Genomic DNA, 26,069 nt, shown 5'->3' on the forward strand with positions numbered 1-26,069 from the left:
TTGGAATAGTTTCATTCATGCTTCAGACGCGCTACGCTGAGGGGGTTCCCCAAAGTGTCGTTACCGACGCAGTGTCTCGTTCCCTTTCTCGGGGAACAAGGGTTACAGTCGTAACCCGAGACGTTTTCTTTGCATAATATAGGTGTGTGTGCTGTGTATATTTATTATGCATGTATAAATACACACACATACAGTATATATTTTGAAAATATTGCATGTATATACATGTCTATATTTATATTCATATAATTTAGATTATAAATATATATATTTGATATATTAACATAACATATTTTTCTGAAATATATACATGTAAATATACATAAATATACACAGCACACATACATATATTATGTAAACAAAAACTTTTATTTTGGATGCGATTAATCATTTGACAGCACAAATTTATATGTGTACTAAGAATATGATTGGCCTTTATGACAAATTTCATGTGATTTTCTTCATTTGCAATATGCTTTTTAAAAAATCATCCACTAAATGTGTGAATGTAACGGTATCAAAGCACTGTGTTTTTTTTGTCCTAATGTCCATCTATCTTTCCCATATTTAGGCCATAAGAATAGCATGGCATACTGGCCTGATGTTTCCTATATAAAGCAGATGGATGAAGGCAAACACCAGGCAGAAGTCGAGATAAAGGCGTATATTAGAAATGGAGAATCAAGACAGAAACTAAAAGACTCAGGAAGTCACTGAGGGAAGTTTAGTGGTTTCTTGCGTCACAGACACTTTACGCTGAAGCTTGTGCCGGTGCAGAGAGAAAGGTAAGGACTGGAGGCTCTTCTCTATTCTTTTCTGTGTCTCTCGTCTCAATTCTTCATTCAGGTTCGGTTTTTAAAGATGCCTGACCGTACCCTCATAGGATGTTATCGGCTCATAAGGGGAAAAAGACCTGGGTTTATTTGATGATGTGAGCGTAAAGCACTCGTGGCCTTCAGATCTGATCAGTCATTTCCGCAAGAGCACCAGAGAGGAACAAGCTCGCAGAGAAACACAGACGAACATGATGCAAAACCTTCAAAATGTGTTGGAGGCATTAAAACCGTAGCAGGATTTGAAATGATCTTCTTGGTTTCTTCTGGAAAGATATGAAGAGCGTGTAGAAAGCGTGAGGGTGTGGCCTTCAACTGGTGCAAAACTCAGAAAGTAAGAAGAGGAAACGCTGTGAGATTGGCACGCGACCCAACCCAGCGCTGGCACTGAGCTGTGATGGAGATGTGAAGCTCTGCTGTGCTTTAACAGACCGTATGGCACGCTTCAGCAAACCAAGCCTTACATGCATTACTCGGGTCCACACGGTTTGTCTTATTTGTGCTCTGTTTAGATGTTGTCCTGTTTTTGCGTTTCCTTCTTGCATTTCTGCTGTGCTTTTTTGTGTTTCCTGTGGTTGTGAACCCAGAGCTTTATGCAGTTTCATAATTCGGGCGACTTAATGGAGTTCAATGTCTCGGTTAAGTAATTACATATACATATTCACTGTAAAAAATGATTTTCTTGTTTAGTATTTATGTCTTGATTTCTAGTATAAAAATTATTCTTGAATCAAGATGCATTTACTTGACAGGTACTTTAAGTCTTGTTTTCTTAAAAAAAACAAAAAATTATCACAATTGTGTTAGTTTTTGCTAAAAAAAAGCAGAAATATCTGATAATGGGGTAAGAAAAATAATCTTAATTTAAAGGATAAACTAGATTATTTTTCGTACCCCATAAGCAGATATTTTTGCTTGTTTTAAGCAAAAACTAACAACATTTTGATGATTTTTTTTAGAAAACAAGACTTAAAATCTAAAGTCATTTTACCTGTCAAGTAAATGCATCTTGATTCAAGAATGTTTAGATGTTTGTTCTAGAAAACAAGACAAAAATACTAAGTAAGAAGATAATTTTTTTGCAATGAATTTAGTGAATTTATTCCCTTTTTTGTATTTTAATAAGTTGGTATGTTTATATAAGATGTATTTTATATATATATATATATATATATATATATATATATGTTATAATACAAATTATTATTAATAAAAATGTTTTTACAGTATATGTATATACAATATATATATATACACTGTAAAAAATATTTTTTTGAAGTTATAAATAAAACAATGATTTTTGAGTATGTTTTGCAAGAAAATACAATTTCATTGTTTCTACTTCATTATTTAATGTTTAATTCAGTGTATTGCAATTTCTTTGTAATTATTTGTGAAATTTACTTGCAATTTCTGACTGAAAACTGTTTCACCATTTTTTTTCAGTCTATAAATGTATATAATATATTTTCTGAAAATGTCATAAAAATGACTGTAAGTGACTTTATGCTTGAAACGAACAAATATCTTTTGAATTAAGGTGTTTATTCTCACTGCATTGGCTGAAAATTGTTCTTGTTTTAAGCATAAATATAATTTTGCTTCTCAAATAAATGTGTCTTGATTTATTAATGTTCAGATGAAAAATAAAGACAAAAATACTGAGGAGGAAGTTTAATTTTTTCAGTAAGTCAGTCGTTGTATAGACAGTATAGAGCTTTAAAATGAACTCTTGAATAAACATACTGTATAATCTTGTGAGAATTTGATTAAAAACACCAACAAGAATCTCTAATTAGATATTATAGAATAATATATATATATTATTAATCTACAAATATATTTATTAATCTACAAAGAACCATAAAGCAACTCAAAAACTGTTCTTTTTTATTTTCAAGAATGAGCACAGAATTATTGTTATTCTCAATATTGTGATTTATATATATTCTCTCTTTCTTTTTTTATACAGATATATTTCATATTTCTGGATATGAAGCATCCGTTCCATCCGGCAGTGATGCACGATGTAGTTGATGAGTGAATGTCAGTGAATGAGACGCTCCTGGATGAGAATCAGGATTAAACTCATATAATACTGTCAGATATTCAAGAGCAGCCGTCATGTGAGGTTTAGCTTCAGTGAATCACACAGACACTCATTAGATCAGCTCACACACACACACACACACACACACTCACACTCACACACACTCACACACACACTCTCTCTCACACACACACACACACACACACACACACACACGCTCACACACACACACACACACTCTCTCTCACACACACACACACACACACACACACACACACTCACACACACACACACACACACACACGCTCACACACACACACCTGGATGTTAGAGAGAAGGTGAAGGCAAAGCAAGATGAGGAGAGGCCGGAGAAAAGGAGGCAGTCGGGACAAAGTGTTTGGATGTGATCTGCTGGAGCACCTCAGCTCCACCGGACAGGAGAGTGAGTTTATTCTCACGCTGCAAACATGATCTTCTTACTTAGAATTTGTGTCTTGTTTTCTAGTACAAACATCTAAACATTCTTTAACCAAGCTTAAGATTTTAAGTATTGTTTTCTAAAAAAAAAAGGATCAAATTTGTTTTATAACTTTAAAAAATGAAATAAAATAAATGATAAATCTAAAGGAAAAAAATTAAACACACAAAAAAAGGATTAAAACGAGCAAATATATCTGCCAGTGGGGTAAGAAAATAGTTTTATAAGAGTTTTCTTAAAATAAGATTTAAAAAATTATAATTATTCATTACTATTTTAATTATTTTTTATTATTTTTGGAGATGCATACAAAAAATCTATAATAATTAAAATATTTTTGATGTAATGCATTAATTAAAACTAAAATTGCACTGTTGAGCAAACTTAAAAGTTTAAGGCAACCAGCTTCAGCTGATTTTTGAGTTTTCTCAACTTTTTGTTGTATAAACTTAAACTTAAAGCAACAAGTTGAGAAAACTCAAAAATCTGCTGAAGCTGGTTGCCTTAAACTTTTAAGTTTGCTCAACTTATTTTTTTACAGTGTATAACCATAAAAAAATGTGTTACTTGAAATAAAATAAATGATAAATAAAAATATTAAAAAAAGGATAAAAATGTTCTTAGTTTTTGTTTAAAACGAGCAAAATATCTGCCAAAGGGGTAAGAAAAATAATCTTGTTTAGCCTTTGAATTAAGATTATTTTTCTTACCTCATTGGCAGATATTTTTGCTCTTTTTTTGAAAACAAGACTTACAATCTTAAGCCATTTTACCTGTGAAGTAAATGCATCTTGATTCAAGAATGTTTAGATATTCGCACTAGAAAACAAGACAAAAATATTAAGTAAGAACATGATGTTTTTGCAGTGCTGTCTGAATGTGTTGAATGTGTCTTCTGCATTCGATCTGGTCCGTATCGAACTCTTTCTTTCTCTCTCAGTTCCTCAAGTGTTACGCAGCTGTAGTGAGTTCATCGAGACGCATGGGATCGTCGACGGCATCTACAGACTGTCTGGAGTGTCCTCCAACACACAGAAGCTACGGTGTGTGTGAAACAGAGTTATTCATTAGGACCAAAACCATAATATTTGCTTATTATTTTGTATTTTTTTGTCCTTATTTTACTTCAAGGCAACATTTCTCATTTTCATTTTGTTTAACCTGAAGTACTAAAATAATTAAAATAAAATAAATCCTTAATAAATCGTAATGACCGTAAGAGTTTTCTTAAAATAAGATCCAACACAGAGAGAGTATGTTTTGTATGGTCTGCAGAAAGCCAGGTCCTGATCCCAGCTGAACACCTCTGGTGTGACTTTATATGCAGACCTTGAGCCAAAAACTCATCACCAAACACCAATGACTTGTATAAGGGTTCAGTCACTTTAGACACGTCCAAAACTGTTGCAACAGAGATGGAAATACAGTTTATAATACGTGAATTTGCTTCCATCTTTGTTGCCACAGTTTTGGAAGTGCCTTCTTCTGTTCTAAAGAAGGGGGTGTCCCAATACTTTTGTCCATATAGTGTTCAAATCGTTGGTGTTTGGTGGTGAGTTTTTGGCTCAAGGTCTGCATATAAAGTCACACCAGAGGTGTTCAGCTGGGATCAGGACTTGTCTTTCTGCAGACCAGTCAAGTTCTTCCACACTGACTCAATCAATCATGTCTTTCTGAACCGTGTCTTATACACAGAGACACTGTCATGTTAGAATAGAAAAGGGTTCTGTCCAAACTGTTGCAATAAAATTAGAAGAACACAATTCCCAAGAATATCATTATATGCTTAAACATTAAGATTTATACTCATAGAACTTACTAAAGTAGTCAAACCTGTTCATTAGAAGGGGGTGCCAATACTTTTGGCAATATAGTGTTTATAGTGTATACGTTTTTATATATATATTTTAAAATATTTTTCATAAACACCTATTCTATTTCCTTTTTATTCACATATATTTTGATGGTTTATTGTATTCTATATTCTGTATTATTAAGTGTGCATGCTCATAATTTATTATTGGTTTGTTTACATCACATTTAATACATATGTGGTAAATAGAGGATATCACTTGAGTAGAACTGACTTCACACAGCTACAGAAAATCATCAAAACACCATGTGATTCAAGCATGTTTACAGACTTGAGGACATGTGGACCTTTCTGAAGGTGTGTGTGTGTGTGTGCAGGAGCGAGTTTGACTCTGAAGGATCTCCGGACCTGAATAAGGACTTGTATCTGCAGGACATTCACTGCGTCAGCTCTGTGTGTAAGGCTTATTTCAGAGAGCTGCCCAACCCTCTGCTCACATACGAGCTGTACGACCGCTTCGCCGTGAGTCGCTTCTCTCTCTCTCTGCTCATCAGTGCATCATCTACTAAGTAGATGTTGATCAACAACATGCTTTTTTTAAATATCTGATGGCATGCAATTACAGTGCACAATATTTATTTCTAAGAAAAATGTTTTTGACAAAATTTACATTTGCATTTATTAATTTGGCAAATGCTTTCATCCAAAGTGACTTAAAAATCATCACATATAATCATAAATGCATGAATGTAAACGTCCTGACTGATCAGTTTTTCAACACAATGAGAATGTTAATTAAAACTGAAACCATTAAAAAACTATTTTGTCACCTAAAAAATAAATTAACTAAAATAAAACTCGGCTAGTTTTGCAATTTTCATTGACATATTAAAACATACAATTCCTAACCCTAAACAAAACTGAAATTTGATTCCATTTTAAAAGTTAATAATAAAAATATTTAAAAGAAATCATATAAAATATATAAATGAAAAAAATATAAAAATGAAGAATTTTAATGAAAAATATAGAAATAAACTAAAACCTACTCAAAATCTTTATAAAAAATATAATGTTCCAATGACACTAAAATATGCTGGAATGCACTGATAAAACGTACATCTCTTGCACTGTGATCAGTGACAGACAGACAGATATTAACGATATTGTTCATATGTAGTTATTTATTCTCTGCGCAGGACGCAGTGGCTGTTCAGCTGGAGGACGAGCGGCTGGTGAAGATTAGAGAGGTCCTGAAGGATTTACCAGCTCTTCACCACAGGTCAACACATCAACACTACACCAAAAACTATTATTTATTCACTCATGCCATTTTCTGTAAAACTGAAACGACGACAAAGCTCCAAAAAGCACAATGGTGTGTTTTATAAATCACATCAAACCTGGTGCAACAAGAGGCATAAAAATATTAAAAGCATAAAACTTAACAAGACATCCTAAAGCTTAATATATAGTGCAAAAGTCACCCTTGTGATCCTTAATAGTGCTCTTTCTTGAGCTTGATGGTAGAATATAGCGTCTAGTTGAATTGTATTCTTAAATCACTCATGGTTTTCCAGGACTCTGGAGTTTTTGATGCGTCATCTGGTCAAGATGTCCACATTCGCCTCTCAGACCAACATGCACACTAGAAACCTGGCCATCGTCTGGGCCCCGAACCTCCTCAGGTGTGTGTGTGTGAGTGTGTGTGTGTGTGAGTGTGCGTGTGTGAGTGTGAGTGTGAGTGTGTGTGTGTGTGTGCGCGTGTGTGTGTGTGTGTGTGTGAGTGTGAGTGTGAGTGTGTGTGTGTGTGTGTGTGTGTGTGTGTGTGTGCGCGTGTGCGTGCGTGTGTGAATGTGTGTGTGTGAGTGTGAGTGTGTGTGTGTGCGCGCGTGTGTGTGTGTGTGTGTGTGTGTGTGTGTGTGTGTGTGTGAGTGTGTGTGAGTGTGAGTGTGAGTGTGTGTGTGTGTGTGAGTGTGTGTGTGTGAGTGTGAGTGTGTGTGTGTGTGTGTGTGTGTGTGCGCGCGTGTGTGTGTGTGTGTGTGTGTGTGAGTGTGTGTGAGTGTGAGTGTGAGTGTGTGTGTGTGTGAGTGTGTGTGTGTGAGTGTGAGTGTGTGTGTGTGTGTGTGCGCGTGTGCGTGCGTGTGTGTGTGTGTGTGCGTGTGAGAGAACATTGCTTACTTATGCATTATTTTTGGGAATCTGTATGTTACTTAAGTTCTGTTAACTGAATACTTTTACTCAGTTACATTTACTAGGTAGAAATGCTTAAAAAAACTTACTACTACATTACGATGAAAGTATATATGTCATGTAACTTAAATCTTTTCTCAGTTATATAAAATTAAAAACAGCATTTTTCTTGTCTAAATGATCGTAAGGTGACAAAATGACAGAATGTTTACTTTTGAGTGTGCTAAATCTTTCAGACGCGGACACTGAACTGAAGTCATTTGTTTTTATAATAACCATCCCTGTCTAAAAATAGTCTAACAATCACTATTCAAATGTCAAACCACAGTGAAATCATTTACTGCTAATATTCAGGTAACAGGACAATAGTGATTCTGACAGGTTTCTTTACAACACTTTTGCATTATAAATATTAAAATGAATAATAAAATCTCTACTGCCTCTTCTTTTCAAAGGTCAATTAAAAAAACTAAGAAAGTGTTTACATTTTTATTACTTAAGTACACTTAAGTGTGGATATTTTTAACTTTCACTGAAATAGGTATATTATATAATATAATATTTTTAACATGGTACCTGTACCTGTTACACAAAAATAAATCCATTTACTTGAGAAGGAAAATGATTATTAGTTAAAATAACATTAACACTAGTTTTCTGAAAATCTAACAACATTTATGCTTAAAAGTTTGTTAAAAACAAGAAAAACATCTGCTTATCTAAAAAGTAGCTAAAAACAAACAAACAAACAAAAACAAATCAAGTTCATTTAAAGAGAAAACAAGATGATAATAATAGTTGTATTATTTAAATTTTTTCTTGTTTTAATCAAAAACTCACCTAATTATGCATTTTTCAGAAAACCACACTTAATATCTAAAGTCATTTTGATTCTCAAGTAAATATATTTTCATTCAAGAATTAGTAGATATTTGTACTGGACAACAAGAGAAAGTATTATGTGAGAAATGTATTTATTTATTTATTTTTTGCACTGTATATTTGCATTGATTGCAAGTGTGATTCTCTAGCAGTTGAGCTTCAGAATCAGCTTTATTTGTTATAACTGAATAAGTGCATAATTATCTGCAGATCGAAGGACATCGAGTCGACCGGTTTCAACGGCACCGCCGCGTTCATGGAGGTCCGGGTTCAGTCCATCGTGGTGGAGTTTGTTCTCACTCACGTGCCTGAGCTTTTCCCTGGAAGCGGTATTTCATCTTCCTTAATAAACCCTCTGCATGTTATGTTATTTTCATCATCCTCAGTATTACGTGTTCCAGTTTTCTCAGTTGTAAAATGTTGATTTTATTGTTTTAATCCAGGATTGAGCGTGGCGCGCCGGAAGTCCCTCCCGTCTCCCATACTGTCCAGTACGGATGATCCTTTCTTCAAGTCTTTTCCAGTTCACTGTCCAGGGAACCTCAGTCCAGGAGACGGACCCCCGCCCATGCGGCCGTACCACTCTATTATTGACGGCACTGACAAGTAAGACTGACCACACATAGTGCCTTTCAATATCCATACTATGAAATAAAAGGATTAGTGATGGTGAAACTTTAATCTGCATTTGAAAGAGTTTGAACATGGTGAATGATGTGGCCATCTACTGGTCAGAAAGATGAACAGCACCTGTGCTCCATTCACATCTGGCTCTGCATAAACATAATTTTTTCTACATAAACATAATTTTTTTGTCTGTTATTATTTATTAAACATTTTTAAATTTATTTTATTTAACTTTACAGTATCATATTTTGTTTAGTTTTATTTTACATTATTTTTCTTTTAATTTATTTTATTTTACATTATTTATTTATTTTACTTTACTTTTTATTTTATTGAATTAAAAAATTAATTTTACTTTACTGTACTTTACCCAATTTTATTTTATTTTTATTATATTTATTGCAGTTATTTTTATTTATTATTATTTTCATTTTATTATTATTATTATTATATTTTTATTGAACATTATTTTATTAAACCTTAACCCAAGTGTAACATCACTACTGTAAAGTGAGTTGAGAAAAGTAAGCCAAAGGTTAAATAATAATTAAATTTTAAAGATCATTTAGATACTAATGCTTTAATTTAATTTAATTTAATTTAATTTAATTTAATTTAATTTAATTTAATTTTATTTTATTTTATTTTATTTTATTTAACATTATTTTACTTTTTATTTAACTTTTTGCACTTTATTTAATTTAATTTAATTGTACTTTTTTAACCTTAACCCAGTAACATCACTACTATAAAGTATTAGGATTAGTGCCTCCCCAATAAAGTGAGCTGAGAGAAGTAAGCCAAAGGTACCTAGAAGTTAAATAATTATGAATATAATAATAATGATACTGATGCTTTCATGTAAACACTAAAAGCATCATTTTATTTTAATTTTATTCCACTGCTTCTCTGATCGTGCAGATTCATCAGCATAAAGCTTGACTGTCTGTGTTGTGTTCAGGAGGAAGGGCTCCCTCAAAGGAAGGAAGTGGAAATCCATCTTTAATTTGGGCGGGAGACTCCAAGATCCGCGCAAGAAGAACAAATACTGTCCTAAAGGTGCGAGCGTCAAACAAATCAAACAACTGATTTATAGAGTATTCTGGAAATGCAAAATGAATTTTTGCATGACTGAAGTCAACAGATATTTAAATACAAATGCTTCCCCTCTCACAGCTAATTCACAGCTTTTGATTCACATTTATCTGTATTTTCTAAATGCACAGATAAAGAGAAGACAGCACTGAGGCCAGCAAAGAGCATGGACTCTCTGAGCTCAGGAGGTCCTTATGCACAAGACGGTATGAAGACCGTTTCATCATCTGCTCATGATAAAGATTCATCTGTATATACAGCTGTTTCAGTCTCATACTCATATTTCACCTGTATGACATTACAATTACAGATTTACTGCATTAAGATATTAAATGTTGCACATTTCTTGGTGTTTAACATCACCTTATTCTCCCTATTGATTGTCCCTTAATTTAGAATTTGTACTATAATTTGAAAAGCATCCATAAGCATGAATATATGTTCCAAAATAAGTTCCATATGCTTTTTTATTAATCACAAAACATCTTTAAATAATCTAAATCATTCTATTTCTTTCTGTCCATATGCATTGTTAGATTGATTAACCTTATTGCATTTTACATGCATGTATTTTCTATTTAAGGAATTTTCTAATTAATCTCATCAAGATAATAAACATGATCTTTTAATCTGAAAATATGTTTACTTGTTTAAAGTACTCAGCGATTGCAATATTACAGTTTTTTACTCTTTTCTTACCGAAAGTCATCAGAATTAATTATCGCTTTTTCTGCATGAGCACAACAATATTCTATACATGCATTTTTTACATCAGTTTCTGTGAAAAGATTTTTGAAAGGCATTAATACTTTTATTCACTAAGGATGCATGAAATTCAATTAATTAAGCAATTGTAAGTTACAAAAAAATTATATTTTATATTATTTATCTGTGAATCCTGACTGGAGTATCTGTTTCCTCAAATATTTTGGGCGGTACAACTGTTTTCAACATTAATATAATAATCATAAATGTTTCTTGAGCAGCAAATCAGCAAATTAGGATGATTTCTGAAGAATCATGTGACACCGAAGACTGGAGTAATGATGCTGAAAATACAGCTGCAGATCACAGAAATAAATTACAGTTTAACAGATATTCACACAGAAAACAGATGTTTTAAATTGTAATAATATTTCAAATTTTTTACAGTATTTTTGATCAAATAAATGCAGCTTTGGTGAGCAGAAGAGACTTCTTTCAAAAACAATACCAAACACTTTTGAACAGACACAATCTTATGTGTCACTATTATTTTGTTTGCCTCTCAGATTCCAAACATCCCTCAGCTCATCTTCCTTCTCTGGTTCTGTCCACGGCATCGGGCAGCTCAGAGGGCGTGGCTTCTGCCGGAGGGGGCGTGTCCAGTGGATACGCGGTGACTTACAGGCGAACGGGCGGAGCTCAGGTCAGCATGGTGTGCAGAGGAACCCCGGGCACTTATAACCGTCTGGAGTCTGGGGGCGGAGCCGAGGGGGCGGAGCTGAGGAGCGTGGCCAGATCACCCGGAATGACCAGCAAAGCAGACCGGCGCGCCGGGATACACATATCAGGGCCATTTTCAGTGACTGTCCCGCTTCATATAACATCTGGACTGGCTCTGGGTGTCCTGCACGGCGGCTGGAATGATAAGGAACAACCCCTTCAAGGAGACGAAGTAGAAGATGAGGATGTTAAGAGCATAGAGACGGAGTCCACAGATGGAAATCCACAGAGCAAAAATGATGATGTTCAAGAGGGGAAAAGAGAAACCAATAGTTATGTGAAAAGCCAGTTGGATTGTGGGAAGGATATGGTAGAGATTACAAAAAAGGAGAACGACATGCCAGAAAAAGGAAATGCATTGAATGCCAAAGAAGCAGAATATCTGAGTCAGAATCAAGAGTCTGTTAAGGAAAATGTAGAAGATACACAACCGCAAAACAAAGAGAAAACTACAGAAGAGGATTACATGGGTAAGAGAAATATATAGATTGATGTAAATGTGAGCAGTCCGATGATCTCAGACTTACCAGTTCAGAATTAGTTGTTTTTGCAATTTTGTTTAAAAAAAATATATATATTTATTTATTTTTCAATGTTTTCAAGGCAATTAGGGCAAGGCACTGCCGGTGAATAGGGTAAAACATTTTTGTATTCGTTTTCTGAATTGTTATGTTTAGATATGCAAATGAGGCATTGTCTAGTTAAATATGCACTAATTTACATACATTTCCACAACAGAAATCTAAACCATTGGTTCAAATTTCTTCTTTGATTTTGTTGACATATTAGAATGAAAGGTTTTTACTGCAGGGAATTTGGGATTTCTCTTTTTTCACTCTATAAATCAGAAAATACTGTCAACAGATTTTCACCATGTGTTTAGGAGTAAAATGTTGTATAACTCAGTGTGAATGATAAATGAACATTTCCCTCAACAAAACCCTTCAGAATATAGACAGGAATAAAACCCTAAGTTTTAGTGTTTGTAAGTGCTGCTGAAGTGGAGAAAAAACTAATTTAGAGAAAAATAAAAGCCCTGAAATCTACAGATGCAAATAGATAAACTGCAATATTAAAAGTAGTTGAATAATATATGAACATTTCCCTCAACAAAACCCTTCAGAATATAGATAGGAATAAAACCATATGTTTTGGTGTTTGAAAGTGCTACTGAAGTGGAGAAAAAACTCACTGCCTTTTTTAAAGATTCACATTTTTACCATGTTTTCAGGAATAAAATGTTATAAATATCAGTGTGAATAATATATGAACAAATCCCTCAGTAAAACCCTTCAGAATATAGATAGGAATAAAACCATATGTTTTGGTGTTTGAAAGTGCTACTGAAGTGGAGAAAAAACTCACTGCCTTTTTTAAAGATTCGCATTTTTACCATGTTTTCAGGAATAAAATGTTATAAATATCAGTGCGAATGATATATGAACAAATCCCTCAGTAAAACACTTCAGAATATAGAGAGGAATAAAACTCTAAGTTTTGGTGTATGTAAGTGCTGCTGAAGTGAAGAAAAACCTTTAAAGATACGGATTGTAATTAAAATCTACAGACACAAATAGGTAAAGTGTGATAAAATAAACACCTATAAGTGTATTTTGGATGTTTTTTTTCCCCCAATAGTCTTGAAAAACAATTGACCAGGGGTGCGTTTCCCAAAAGCATCGTTAGCTAACTATGGTGGTAAGTCCCATTGAACTCTATTGGTAACGACGTAACTTGCGACCATAGTTGCTTTTGGGAAACGCACCCCTGTGCAGGAAAGAAAGTTTTTGCCTGTAGTGTCTGTTTATTTAATTGCACTTTATCTATTTGTGGTTTGTTCATATATCATTTACATTTTTATTACATTTATATTTTTAACATTTTATTCCTAAAAACATGGTGAAATTTTATTTATTTTTCTGTTTTTCTGTCTTTATTTTCTGATTTTTGTAGTGATAAAAAGAGAAATCCAAAATACCTTCTGTAAAAACCTTTAATATATCGGCAAAACCAAACAATTTTGAATCAATGTTCAGATTTCTGTTCTGCAAATGTATCCAAATGAGGGAAATACAAAAATATGTTTGCAATTCTTTATGCAATCAATCAACTGGGGAATTATGGTGATATATATATATATATATATATATATATATATATATATATATATATATATATATATATATACACACTATAAACCTGGGATATCTTGCCTTAAATGTGTATTTTGGATGTTTTTCCACTAGTCTGAAATAACACATAAAACGCCAAACAGCCCAAAATACAGTTTTTGCCCGTAGTGCCTTGCCATAAATATTAAAATAATGTGTAAGAAATTTAGTTTGCTCATTACATGAGCTGTCTGAGGAAAATGCGTGGTAGAAAATGAAGGCAAATGTGAATGTGTTTCCCTCCAGACATGAGAGGAAACCTCCATAAGGAACCCGTCAGTCCACACAACTACGAGGACATGGAGTTTCCAGACCCGGATCTGCCACTGGATTTCCAGGAAGCTTTTGGGTTCTTGGATTCGATGGACAGCTGTGCTGGAAACCCGGTGTGTTCATGCATGTGTGAATGAAGAAATGAATGAGTGAGAAATAGCAGTCTCGTGACAACTTTTCTCACAAGAGAAAAATATTAGGTCAAATAAAAGTAATTCAATTATATCAAATTAAATGATTATATGATGATATATGAAATATATATATTTACATTATATTTACATTTAAGTATATAGCAAACAGAAATATTGGATAAATGAAATGAAATAATGAAATAATTAAAAATAATGGATTAAATCACTAATTTAAATTAATTTTTTAACATTTACATTTTGAATTAAAATATAATAAAATTATAACCTAATACCTCCTTAGATTTATTCACATTTAAATTATGTATATATATATATATATATATATATATATATATATATATATATACAGTGGTGTGAAAAAGTGTTGTTTTTTTATTTTATTGCATGATTTTTATTCCTGATTTTTTTATTTTATTGCATGATTTTTATTCCTGATTTTTTTATTTTATTGCATGTTTGTCACATTTTAATGTTTCAGATCATCAAACTAATTTAAATATTAATCAAAGGTAACACAAGTAAACCCAACATGCAGTTTTTAAATGAAGGGTTTTTTTTATGATATGGTGGTGGTAGTGTGATGGTCTGGGGCTGTTTTGCTGCTTCAGGACCTGGAACACTTGCTGTGATAAATGGAACCATGAATTCAGCTGTCTACCAAAAAATCCTGAAGGACAATGTCCGGCCATCTGTTCGTGACCTCAAGCTGAAGCGAACTTGGGTTCTGCAGCAGGACAATGATCCAAAACACACCAGCAAATCCACCTCTGAATGGCTGAAGAAAAACAAAATGAAGACTTTGGAGTGGCCTAGTCAAAGTCCTGACCTGAATCCTATTGAGATGCTGTGGCATGACCTTAAATAGGCGGTTCATGCTCGAAAACCCTCCAATGTGACTGAATTACAGCAATTCTGCCAAGATGAGTGGCCAAAATTCCTCCACAGCGCTGTAACAGACTCATTGCAAGTTATCACAAACGCTTGATTGCAGTTGTTGCTGCTAAGGGTGGCCCAACCAGTTATTAGGTTTAGGGGGCAAGCACTTTTTCACACAGGGCCATGTGGGTTTGAATTTAGTTTTCCCTTCATAAAAAAAACCTTAATTTAAAAACTGCACGTTGTGTTTACTTGTGTTACCTTTGATTAATATTTAAATTTGTGATTATGATCTGAAACATTAAAGTGTGACAAAAATCAGGAAGGGGGCCAACACTTTTTCACACCACTGTATTGTGTGTAAATTAAATTACCCTTTAATAAATGTAATAATAATAATAATAATAATGATTTTAATTTTTAATTGAATAATTGAATTTTTATTTTCAATTGTAAAATTAAGTAAATTAAGTTATTAAAAACAGTTCTGCTTTTGTAACCGAATAATCTACTTAGTATTATTCATCACCAAATAAAATATTAAATATTTTATAAAATATTATAAAATAATGATTTAAAATTACATTTCCTTTGACTCTTCCATGATCTTAGATGAACGTTTTTACCATCACAGTGCATTCTGGGATTATGTGATTCTCTATTATATGATTCTATAAGAGGTTTCATTCAATTCCAGTGATTAATTTGCGGTCTAAATGAAGTTTCTTATAAAGAAGTTTAATACTCATAGTTTAATAGACTATTGTTTGTATATGGTGAGCACACTTGTGATGCCTTAAGATGTCTGTATTTGACGTCTGTCTCTGTTCATCAGGTTGAGTTTTCAGTCGAGGCGCCTTGTTTTGAGAATGAATATGAGGAAGAGGAGGATGAAAACGAGGACAATCAGGCTGTTCCCGGTCCGTCGCAAAACTGCACTAATGACTGTCAAACACCTGCAGCCAAAAGCAGCACCCCATCCTTCACACACAGGCCTCTTCCTGGAAAATCACACAGCCTACCTTATAAGTCCCACTCCTTCCTGCCGGCCCTGTCATTATCCTCAGATGACGAATACAGCCCTGATGATGATGATGATGATGAGTCTGATAAAGGATCTGAATATGAGGACATGTTTTGTCAGAGTCTCCCAGGCGGTCGGGATTATCAGGGACTGTCTTGGTTTAGTCCACAAACCACCTCTGGCTCATCTACTAGCAACAATGTAGATCTTCACACTAGTAACCAATCAAACGCACTTCCTCCAGAGAACAATAATGATGTGCAATCCATCGACCAATCAGAAGATGCGCTTCCTGCAGCTTCTGCATTGACAGACAGTAGTGCACCCGCTTTTGAGCCACTGCTTAGTGAAGAACATCTCAGTTCAGATGCATTGAAGACAGATGAAGTGTGTGTGGTTGAAAAGAAGAATGAAGAGAGACATTCAAAGGATGTGGAGAATGATAAACACACACTGATGTAAGTGCAAAATTAAAATTAATTTCATACTTTAATCACCTATATGATTTTTTTTCTCTGTAAAGGATTAAATGAGAAGGAAACTGCTCTTATAAAGGTTGTCAACGTCCAAAAATAGCAAAACACCCTAAAATGTACCATAAAATAATAATAATATACATACAATTTATGTACTATATTACACTTTTATGTAAAGTCATATAATGATTTGTGTGCAGTACAAACAGAAAATTTAAACTTTAAATGTAATTTAATTTAGTTTTTTTCTTAAAATATTAGCATTAAATTAAGTTAAATTAAATATTTCTGACATTTTCACCATCTACTTAGTTTTTAATAAATGTTGCATAAAAAGTACACAGCACACAAATATTGGGTAAACTAAATTAAAATAATAAAATTAATAGTAGTAATAATAATTACATTAAATGATTTTTCACTTACACTGATTAAAACTTAATTAAATTAAATTACATGTTTTTAATTATATATCTTAGTTTGATTCAGTATTGGATTTATATATACATATATATATATATATATATATATTTGGACACTGACTGTATGCCACGAGAATAGAATTAAAATGAAATAATCAAGATAAAATTGAAGTGCAGACTTTAAGCTTTAATTCAAGAAATTACAACCATTTTTATACACAGTCCCCCATTTTCAGAGGCTCAAATGTAATTGGACAAATAAATATAATCATAAATAAAATGTTAATTTTTAATATTTTGTTGAGAATCCTTTGCAGGCAATGACTGCCTTAAGCCTGTAACTCATGGTCATCAGCAGACACTGGGCTTCTTCTTTGTGATGCTTTACTGCAGCTGACTTCAGTTGTTGTTTGTTTGTGGGTCTTTCTGCCTTTAGTTTAGTCTTCAGCGAGTGAAATGCTGCTCAATCGAGTTGAGATCAGGAGACTGACTCATTGCAGAATAATCCACTTTTTACCTTTACCTGGGTGGCTTTTGCTGTATGATTAGGGTCATCGTCCATTTGTTCTATGGAGCGCCGTCCAGTCAGCTTTGCTGCATTTGACTGAATCGGAGCAGAGAGTATATCTCTATACACTTCAGAAATGTCTTCTGTCTCATCATCACTAAACAGCAGTAACCCAGAGCCACTGAAGCCATGCAGCTCATGATCACACTGCTCCGTGTTTCACAGATGATGCTGTGTGTGTGCTTTGATCATGAGCTGCTCCAAGCCTTCTCCAGACTTTTTTCTTCCAGTCATTCTGGAACAGGTTGATCTTAACTTCAGCCGTCCAAAGAATGCTTTGCAGAAGTGCTCTGGCATTTTTAGATGTTTTTTGGCAAAGTCTAGTCTGGGCTTGTTTGCATCTTGTGGTGAAGCCTCTGTATTTGCTCTGGTGAAGTCTTCTCTTGATCGTAGACACGTCTGTCTCCTGGAGAGTGTTCTTCTCTTGGCTGGATGTTGTGAAAGGGTTTTTCTTTACCATGGAGAGGATTCTCCGATCATCACCACTGTTGTCCTCCGTGGACGTCCAGGTCTTTTTATGTTTCTGAGCTCACCGGTGCGGCCTTTTTTTCTCAGAATGTACCAAACTGTTGATTTGGTCGCTCCTAATGTTCCTGCTATCTCTCTGATGGATTAGTTTTGTTTTTGAAGCCTAACAATGGTCTGTTTCTCTTGTATGGAGAGATCCTTTGACCGCATGATGTGATTCACAGCTACAGCTTCAAATGACACACTTAGAATCAACTCCAGATCTTTTACCTGCTTAATTAATTGATGTAGAAATAACGAAGGCATAGTCCACATCTGTCCATGAAACAGCTTTTGAGTCAATTGTCAATTGTCCAATTACTTATTGTCCCTTGAAGAAGGGGGAGGTACATATTCTTTAACCTTTCCTCCAATTTTGATGAGAAAATCCTCAAATCAAAGCTCAGTGTCTGCACTTTAAGCCCATATTTATTATACAGGTGCATCTCAGTAAATTAGAATGTTGTGGAAGTTCATTTATTTCAGTAATTCAACTCAAATTGTGAAACTCGTGTATGAAATAAATTCAGTGCACACAGACTGAAGTAGTTTAAGTCTTCGATTGTTTTAATTGTGATGATTTAGGCTTTTGTCTCAACAAATTATAATACTTCATAAGATCAATAAAAAAAAACATTTTAGTGAATTGTTGGCCTTCTGGAAAGTATGTTCATTTACTGTATATGCACTCAATACTTGGTAGGGGATCCTTTTGCTTTAATTACCTTAATTTGGCGTGGCATGAAGGTGATCAGTTTGTGGCACTGCTCAGGTGTAATGGAAGCCCAGGTTGCTTTGATAGCGGCCTTCAGGTCATCTGCATTGTTAGGTCTGGTGTCTCTCATCTTCCTCTTGATACATTCTCTATGAGGTTCAGGTCAGGCGAGTTTGCTGGCCAATCAAGCACAGTAACACCATGGTCATTGAACCAGCTTTTGGTACCTTTGGCAGTGTGGGCAGGTGCCAAGTCCTGCTGGAAAATGAAATCAGCATCTCCATAAAGCTTGTCAGCGGATGGAAGCATGAAGTGCTCTAAAATCTCCTGGTAGATGGCTGCGTTGACTGTGGACTTCAGAAAACACAGTGGACCAACACCAGCAGATGACATGGCACCCCAAATCATCACTGACTGTGGAAACTTCACACTGGACTTCAAGCAGCTTGGATTCTGTGCCTCTCCACTCTTCCTCCAGACTCTGGGACCTTGATTTCCGAATGAAAAGCAAAATGTACTTTCATCTGAAAAGAGGACTTTGGAGCACTGAGCAACAGTCCAGGTCTTTTTCTCCACAGCCCAGGTAAGACGCTTCTGACGTTGTCTCTGGTTCAGAAGTGGCTTGGTAGCCCTTTTCCTGAAGACGTCTGAGCGTGGAGACTCTTGATGCACTGACTCCAGCTTCAGTCCACTCCTTGTGAAGCTCTCACAAGTGTTTGAATCAGCTTTGCTTGACAGTATTCTCAAGCTTGTGGTCATCCCTGTTGCTTGTGCACCTTTTCCTACCCAAATTCTTCCTTCCAGTCAACTTTGCATTTAATATGCTTTGATACAGCACTCTGTGAACAGCCACAGCTTTCAGTAATGACCCTCTGTGACTTACTCTCTTTGTGGAGGACGTCAATGTTCATCTTCTGGATCATTGCCAAGTCAGCAGTCTTCCCCATTATTGTGGTTTCAAAGAACAAGAGAGACCCTGAATTTATACTGTAGAGATGGTCATGGTCACACTTTATATTAGGTGGCCTTAACTACTATGTACTTAAATAAAAAAATAAGTACAATGTACTTATTGTGCTCATATTGTATTGCAACACACTATTGCTGCTATTGAGGTGGGATACGGGTAAGGTTAGGGACAGGTTTGGTGGTATGGGTAGGTGTAAGGGATGGGTTAAAAGTGTAATTATAAATGTAATTACAGAAATTAGTTACAGATGTAACTACATATAGGCATTTTTAAAAATATAAGTACAATGTAAGAACATGTATGCACACAATAAGTACATTGTACCAAATTATTAATTTAAATGTAAGTACATAGTAGTTAAGGCCACCTAATATAAAGTGGGACCATGGTCATTAATTGAAACTCATTTTGTAAGCTCTAATCATCAAAATTAAACCAAAAAAACTTTTGAAATGTTTTACTTTACATGCAATAAATCTAAAATATATGAAAGTTTCACTTTCTGAAATAACTTACAAGAAAAAAATGAACTTTTTCACGACATTCTAATTCATTGAGATGCACCTGTATAACTGTAACTTGAAAATGTTTTGGTCAATAGCTAAAATAATACAAAATTGTTCCTGTGTCCAAATATATATGGACCTGACTGTATTTACTGTATAACTATTTACATTAATTTAATATATTTAATAATAATAAATTAAATAATTGTTAAGGAAATATACACAAACATAGCACACAAATATTGGGTAAATTCTGATTCATTTAATTATTCATAATTCATTATTTTTGAATCATTTAATTAACAGACTGAAAATCTTCCCAGTATTAATAAAAACTTTCTTTTATCATGCATTTATGGTTGTTTTTGTAGCTTGATGTCTGTCACGGGTATGCTTTCTTTTTCTTTTCTGGAAAATATAAACCTGAACACTCTAATACTCTTCTACTAGCTATTTCTGTTTCAAGGCAGAAAGAGAATAATATGGGTTTGTATCAACACAAGCTGTCTAGTGTTTGTGTAATATTTGACTTTTGTATGTGTACAGTGGAGAAGATAATCCAGAGAGTGAAGCCAGTGAAGAAGACACTTATTTTGGACCGGACTCGATTCCTTCGTCACCAGAACCCGACCAAACTGAGACCGACATCACCAGCATTCCTGAGCCCATCCCAGCACTGTCTCCAGCCAAAGATACTCATCAGGTGCTGGATGCTGACGGTTACCATGGTAACAGTGAGGTACCAATCACTGCTGAGCTCACGGATGCAGACCGCGTCTCGCTGGCTCCTCAAGAACAACCGCTGGAGGAACAAACACAGATTATCAACGAAACAAAGTCTGAAGAGGGTCGAACAGAGGAGGATGAGAAGAGTGAAGAAACTATGAAAGTTGTGAGGAATATGGAGGAAAATGAAGGAGAAGAGTGTGAGAACAACAACAAAACAGATACAGGTGAAGGAAAGTGTGAAGATGTTGAGGAAGATGCAAAAGCTGGATCTGTAGAAGAATGTAGTGATGAAAATGAAGAACAAAAACAAGTGAACACGACTGAAAGAAAAGAAGATTTGGATGAAATTAGTGGAGATTGTGAGGAAAATGTAATAGGGGGACTTAAAGAAGAAGCCAAAAGACCAGATTTAAAGAAAAACAGTGGAGGATGTGAAGAAGGAGATGAAGAACATGCAAAAAAACAACAAGAGGGTAAAAGACAAGACGATTTAGAGGGAAATAGTGGAGAATCTGAGAAGGTAGATGAGGAACATACAAAAGAAGCAGAACAAGACAAAAACGAAGATGAAAGACAAGAAGATTTAGCAGAAAATAATGGAGAATGTGAGGAAAATGCTAATTATGGACCTAAAGAAGGAAAACAAGACAGAAACGAAGCTGAAAGACAAGAGGATTTAGAGGAAAATAGTGGAGATAGTGAAGAAAATGCAAAAGATGGATCTAAAGAAGAAGCCAAAATACAAGATTTAGAGAAAAACAGTGGAGAATGTGAAGAAATAGATGAGAAACATGCAGAAGAAGGAGATCAAGAAGCTAAAACACAAGATGATTTAAAGGAGAATAATGGAGAATCTGAGAAGGTAGATGAGGAACATTCAAAAGAAGGAGAACGAGACACAAATGAAGCTTTAAGACAAGAAGATTTAGTGGAAAATAATGGAGAATCTGAGAAGGTAGATGAGGAACATTCAAAAGAAGGAGAACGAGACACAAATGAAGCTTTAAGACAAGAAGATTTAGTGGAAAATAATGGAGAATCTGAGAAGGTAGATGAGGAACATTCAAAAGAAGGAGAACGAGACACAAATGAAGCTTTAAGACAAGAAGATTTAGTGGAAAATAATGGAGAATCTGAGAAGGTAGATGAGGAACATTCAAAAGAAGGAGAACGAGACAAAAATGAAGCTGAAAGACAAGAAGATTTAGAAGAAAATAGTGGAGATTGTAAGGAAAATGCAAAAGATGGATCTAAAGATGAAGCTAAAAAACAAGATTTAGAGAAAAGCAATGGAGAATGTGAAGAAATACACAAGGAACATACAAAAGAAGGAGAACAAGAAGCTAAAAATGTAAAGGAAAATAGTGGAGAATCCGATAAGGTAGATGAGGAACATACAAAAGAAGGAGAACAAGACAAAAACAAAGCTGAAAGACAAGAAGATTTAAAGGAAAGCAGTGAAGGAATCTCTGAGGAGGACGTGAGCGTAAAAACAGAAAGTTCTGTTGAGGGAAATCTTTCTCCTGATGATCTGGAAAAGCCCACATTCATGCAGCGACCAGACGAGATTCAACACGAACAAACTGAAAGCAAAGAGACGGAAGAAAAGACGTCCGATCAGATCTCAGCAGCGCCTCGCAAACGTTCTCCACGCAAAGCTGTGAATCCGACAAAGGCGGTTCCTGCCGTCCCTCCCAAACCTCAGAACTCCAAACTCACGGCGTTCACGCTCAGAAAACAGCTTCAGCACAGACAGCATGACGAGAAAGAAGCGCAAACTGACCACGACCTCGCAGCGGAAACTAAAACGGCGCTCAGAGATGCGGACGAGAGCGCAGAGAACGGGACGAAGCTGAACACCGAGGGTCCCGGAGAGAGACGAGGGACATGGGACGATGGACCGGATCGCAGGAGAGACGCAGAAAGAGAAGCCAAGAGGAACAGTGGCATCAGCATGTGTTTCGATGAAGCTGTGGCTCGAGCCACAGAGAAGAGGAGCAGAGAGAGAGAAAGCACAGAGAGACTGTCCGGAGCACAGTGGGACAAAGAGAGCCGGAAAGACGGGAAAACTGACTGACGTGAGAGCAAACGTGTAAAATATTATGTGCAAAGTAAAGGGTTCGCATTTTCTTTCAATATACTCATTTTCACATGATAAATATATATATATATATATACATACACTATATTGCCAAAAGTATTGGCACCCCCTTCTAATGAACAGGTTTGACTACTTTAGTCATTTCCATGAGTACAAATCTTAATGTTTACGCATATAATGATATTCTTGGGAATTGTGTGCTTTTAGTTTTATATCAACAGTTTGTACAGAACCCTTTTCTAGTCTAACATGACAATGCATCTCTGTATAAGACATGGTTCAAATAGAAATTATTGATTGAGTCAGTGTGGAAGAAATTGACTTTTGTAAATTACTAAAGTAGTCAAACCTGTTCATTAGAAGGGGGTGTCCCAATAGTTTTGGCAATATAGTGTGCATATATATATTGGGGTTGTATAGTGGAGAAGTGCATCTCAAATCATTTAATAAATATTTTTATAATTTATATCTTAATATTCATTCAAAATAAAATGGATGTTTACAAATCAGCCACTCTATAAATATAAACTAGTTTTTAAACCAACACATTAATTTTCAGACTGGTTTAATGCTTTAATCATTGTGTTGCATTGTACATGCATTCAAAAACTCAGGAACAAATGCATAAGAGGCCAAACACATCTGCTTAATTAAGACAATCTGTATATGATGTTTTATGTATTTTAATCTCTGTATACATTCAGAACATTATATGCATTTCATTTTAATAAATTAGTATTTTCATTATAAATATCTCTGTGTGTATATGGTGTACACTTTTGCTGTTTTCACTTAATTGAACCTCTTATTGCCCAGATATATTCAAGCACTCAGGATTTCAACAAACCCTCTTTATTTTTAACGTAAGAGTCATTTGTAGTTTGAAAGTATGAGGCTTCCGGCGTCATTCGCTTCCAGTTATTTTACCTGTTCAAAAAGAGTTCAATTTTGCAATTATCACATAAAATCAATCTGCTAATCAGAATCAGAATGAGCTTTAATGCTAGGAATGTTTGCACATATGAGGAATTTGTTTTAGTGACAGTAGCTCCACAGTGCGACAGAATGACAGCAACAGGACAGGACACAGATAAGAAAAATAAAAATTAAAAATAAAATAAATAATGTACAAATATACAAAAATGGACAATGTGCCAAATAGCACAAACACAATATACAAAATAGACAATTCGGTATGTACAGGTATGTTAGGTGCAAATTTGAAATGTAATAAGTATGTGTGTAAAATAAAAATAAAAAAGTATGATAGTGTTGTGTGTTTCATGTTTATTGTTAAGAGTTCCAGTGTTCATGAGACGGATTGCCTGAGGGAAGAAACTGTTCCTGTGTCTGGTCGTTCTGGTGCTCAGAGCTCTGTAGCGTCGACCAGACGGTAACAGTTCAAAGAGGGAGTGTGCTGGATGTGAGGGGTCCAGAGTGATTTTACCAGTCCTTTTGCTCACTCTGGATAAGTACAGTTCTTGGAGAGTGGAGAGGGTTGTACCAATGATTCGCTCAGCAGTCCGGACTACCCTCCGTAGTCTTCTGAGGTCAGATTTGGTAGCTGAGCTGAACCAGACAGTTATTGAAGTGCAGAGGATGGATTCAATGATGGCAGAGTAGAACTGTTTCAGCAGCTCCTGTGGCAGGTTGATCTTCCTCAGCTGGCGAAGGAAACAATCTCTGCTGGGCCTTTTTAACAATAGAGTCAATGTGAATATCCCACTTCAGGTCCTGAGAGATGGTGGTGCCCAGGAATCTGAATGACTGCACTGCAGTCACAGTGCTGTTCATGATGGTGAGTGGGGGGAGAGCAGGGGGTTTTGAGCTTGTTCAGCTCCAGGTTGTTAAAACTGCACCAGACAGCCAGCTCCTTAACCTCCTGTCTGTAAGCAGAATGAGGCCAATCAGTGTGGTGTCATCTGGAAACTTCAGGAGCTTGACAGAGGGGTCTTTAGATGTGCAGTCGTTGGTGTAGAGGGAGAAGAGCAGTGGGGAGAGAACACAGCCCTGAGGAGCTCCAGTGCTGATGGTGCGAGTGCTGGATGTGTATTTTCCCAGCCTCACTAGCTGCTGCCTGTCTGTCAGGAAGCTGTTGATCCACTGACAGATGGAGGTGGGGACGGAGAGCTGAGTTAGTTTGGGCAGGAGGATGTCTGGAATGATAGTGTTAAAGGCCAAGCTGGAGTCCACGAACAGGATCCTCACATAAGTCCCTGGTCTGTCCAGATGCTGCAGGATGAAGTGCAGTCCCATGTTGACTGCATCATCCACAGACCTGTTTGCTCTGTAGGCAAACTGCAGGGGGTCCAGTGATATCCTTCAGATAAGCCAAAACCAGTTTTTCAAATGACTTCATGACCACAGACGTTAGGGCCACAGGTCTGTAGTCATTAAGTCCAGTAATTTTGGGTTTCTTTGGGACGGGGATGATGGAGCGTTTGAAACATGAGGGGACTTCACACAGCTCCAGTGATCTGTTGAAGATCCGTGTGAAGATGGGGGCAGCTGGTCAGCAATGATGAAATAATGTTAGTGATGGAGGTCTTGGAGTTGTTGACTTTATTCAACAATATTTTAAAAGTAAATTGGCTAAAAAGAGCCTTTAAAAAAATTATTATATATGGAACATATTCCTAATTTTGTCTTTAAAAAATGGTGGTATTGAATTTTTGTAATAATTTTTTTGTAAATATAATAATTTTGTGTATGTTAATTTTTGTTCTTATTATAAAATAACAACGTTGTCTTATGATATAGACTCGGAAATCAAAAATAAATATTGTGAAGTTTTGTCTCTGTTGCCATGGTTACCTCTACCAACAGATGTCTATTTGGTACCAGGAGAAATTAAGTACCATTTACTCCTACTAAAACATTTAAAAATAATAATGTTGAATATTAATATGTAAAATTACAACTGTTCGGTATTTGTTCATTGTAAAAAAAAAATCCGTAATTTGCGCCCTGTTTCAATCAACGAAGTGTGTCCGTTTTATTTATTTATTTTATTTTTGTGGCGCTTCTAAACTAGGATTTACGGTGTTTTAAAAGCAACAGCCCAGCATCTATTGGGCTTTCAAACGCTGACGTACTTCAGTAGGAAATGGCCAATTGTTT

At 35.2% G+C, this 26,069-nt stretch overlaps 1 protein-coding gene across 1 annotated transcript; it reads left to right on the forward strand.

Moving 5' to 3' along the window:
* Window positions 1-742: 742 nt before the first annotated feature.
* LOC306880779 (uncharacterized protein) lies at window positions 743-24,035 on the forward strand. The gene is made up of 14 exons (XM_079434539.1): window positions 743-785; window positions 2,806-3,325; window positions 4,302-4,404; window positions 5,552-5,696; window positions 6,374-6,456; window positions 6,755-6,862; window positions 8,460-8,578; window positions 8,693-8,855; window positions 9,838-9,935; window positions 10,103-10,177; window positions 11,243-11,926; window positions 13,874-14,013; window positions 15,767-16,413; window positions 20,666-24,035. Exons 2-14 carry the CDS (start codon window positions 3,238-3,240, stop codon window positions 22,923-22,925), a joined length of 4,713 nt encoding a protein of 1,570 aa, XP_079290665.1. The 5' UTR covers window positions 743-785; window positions 2,806-3,237; the 3' UTR covers window positions 22,926-24,035.
* The last annotated feature ends 2,034 nt before the right edge of the window (window positions 24,036-26,069 follow it).

Source organism: Barbus barbus (assembly GCF_936440315.1).
Source record: "Barbus barbus genome assembly, chromosome: 15".
NCBI lineage: Eukaryota > Metazoa > Chordata > Actinopteri > Cypriniformes > Cyprinidae > Barbus > Barbus barbus.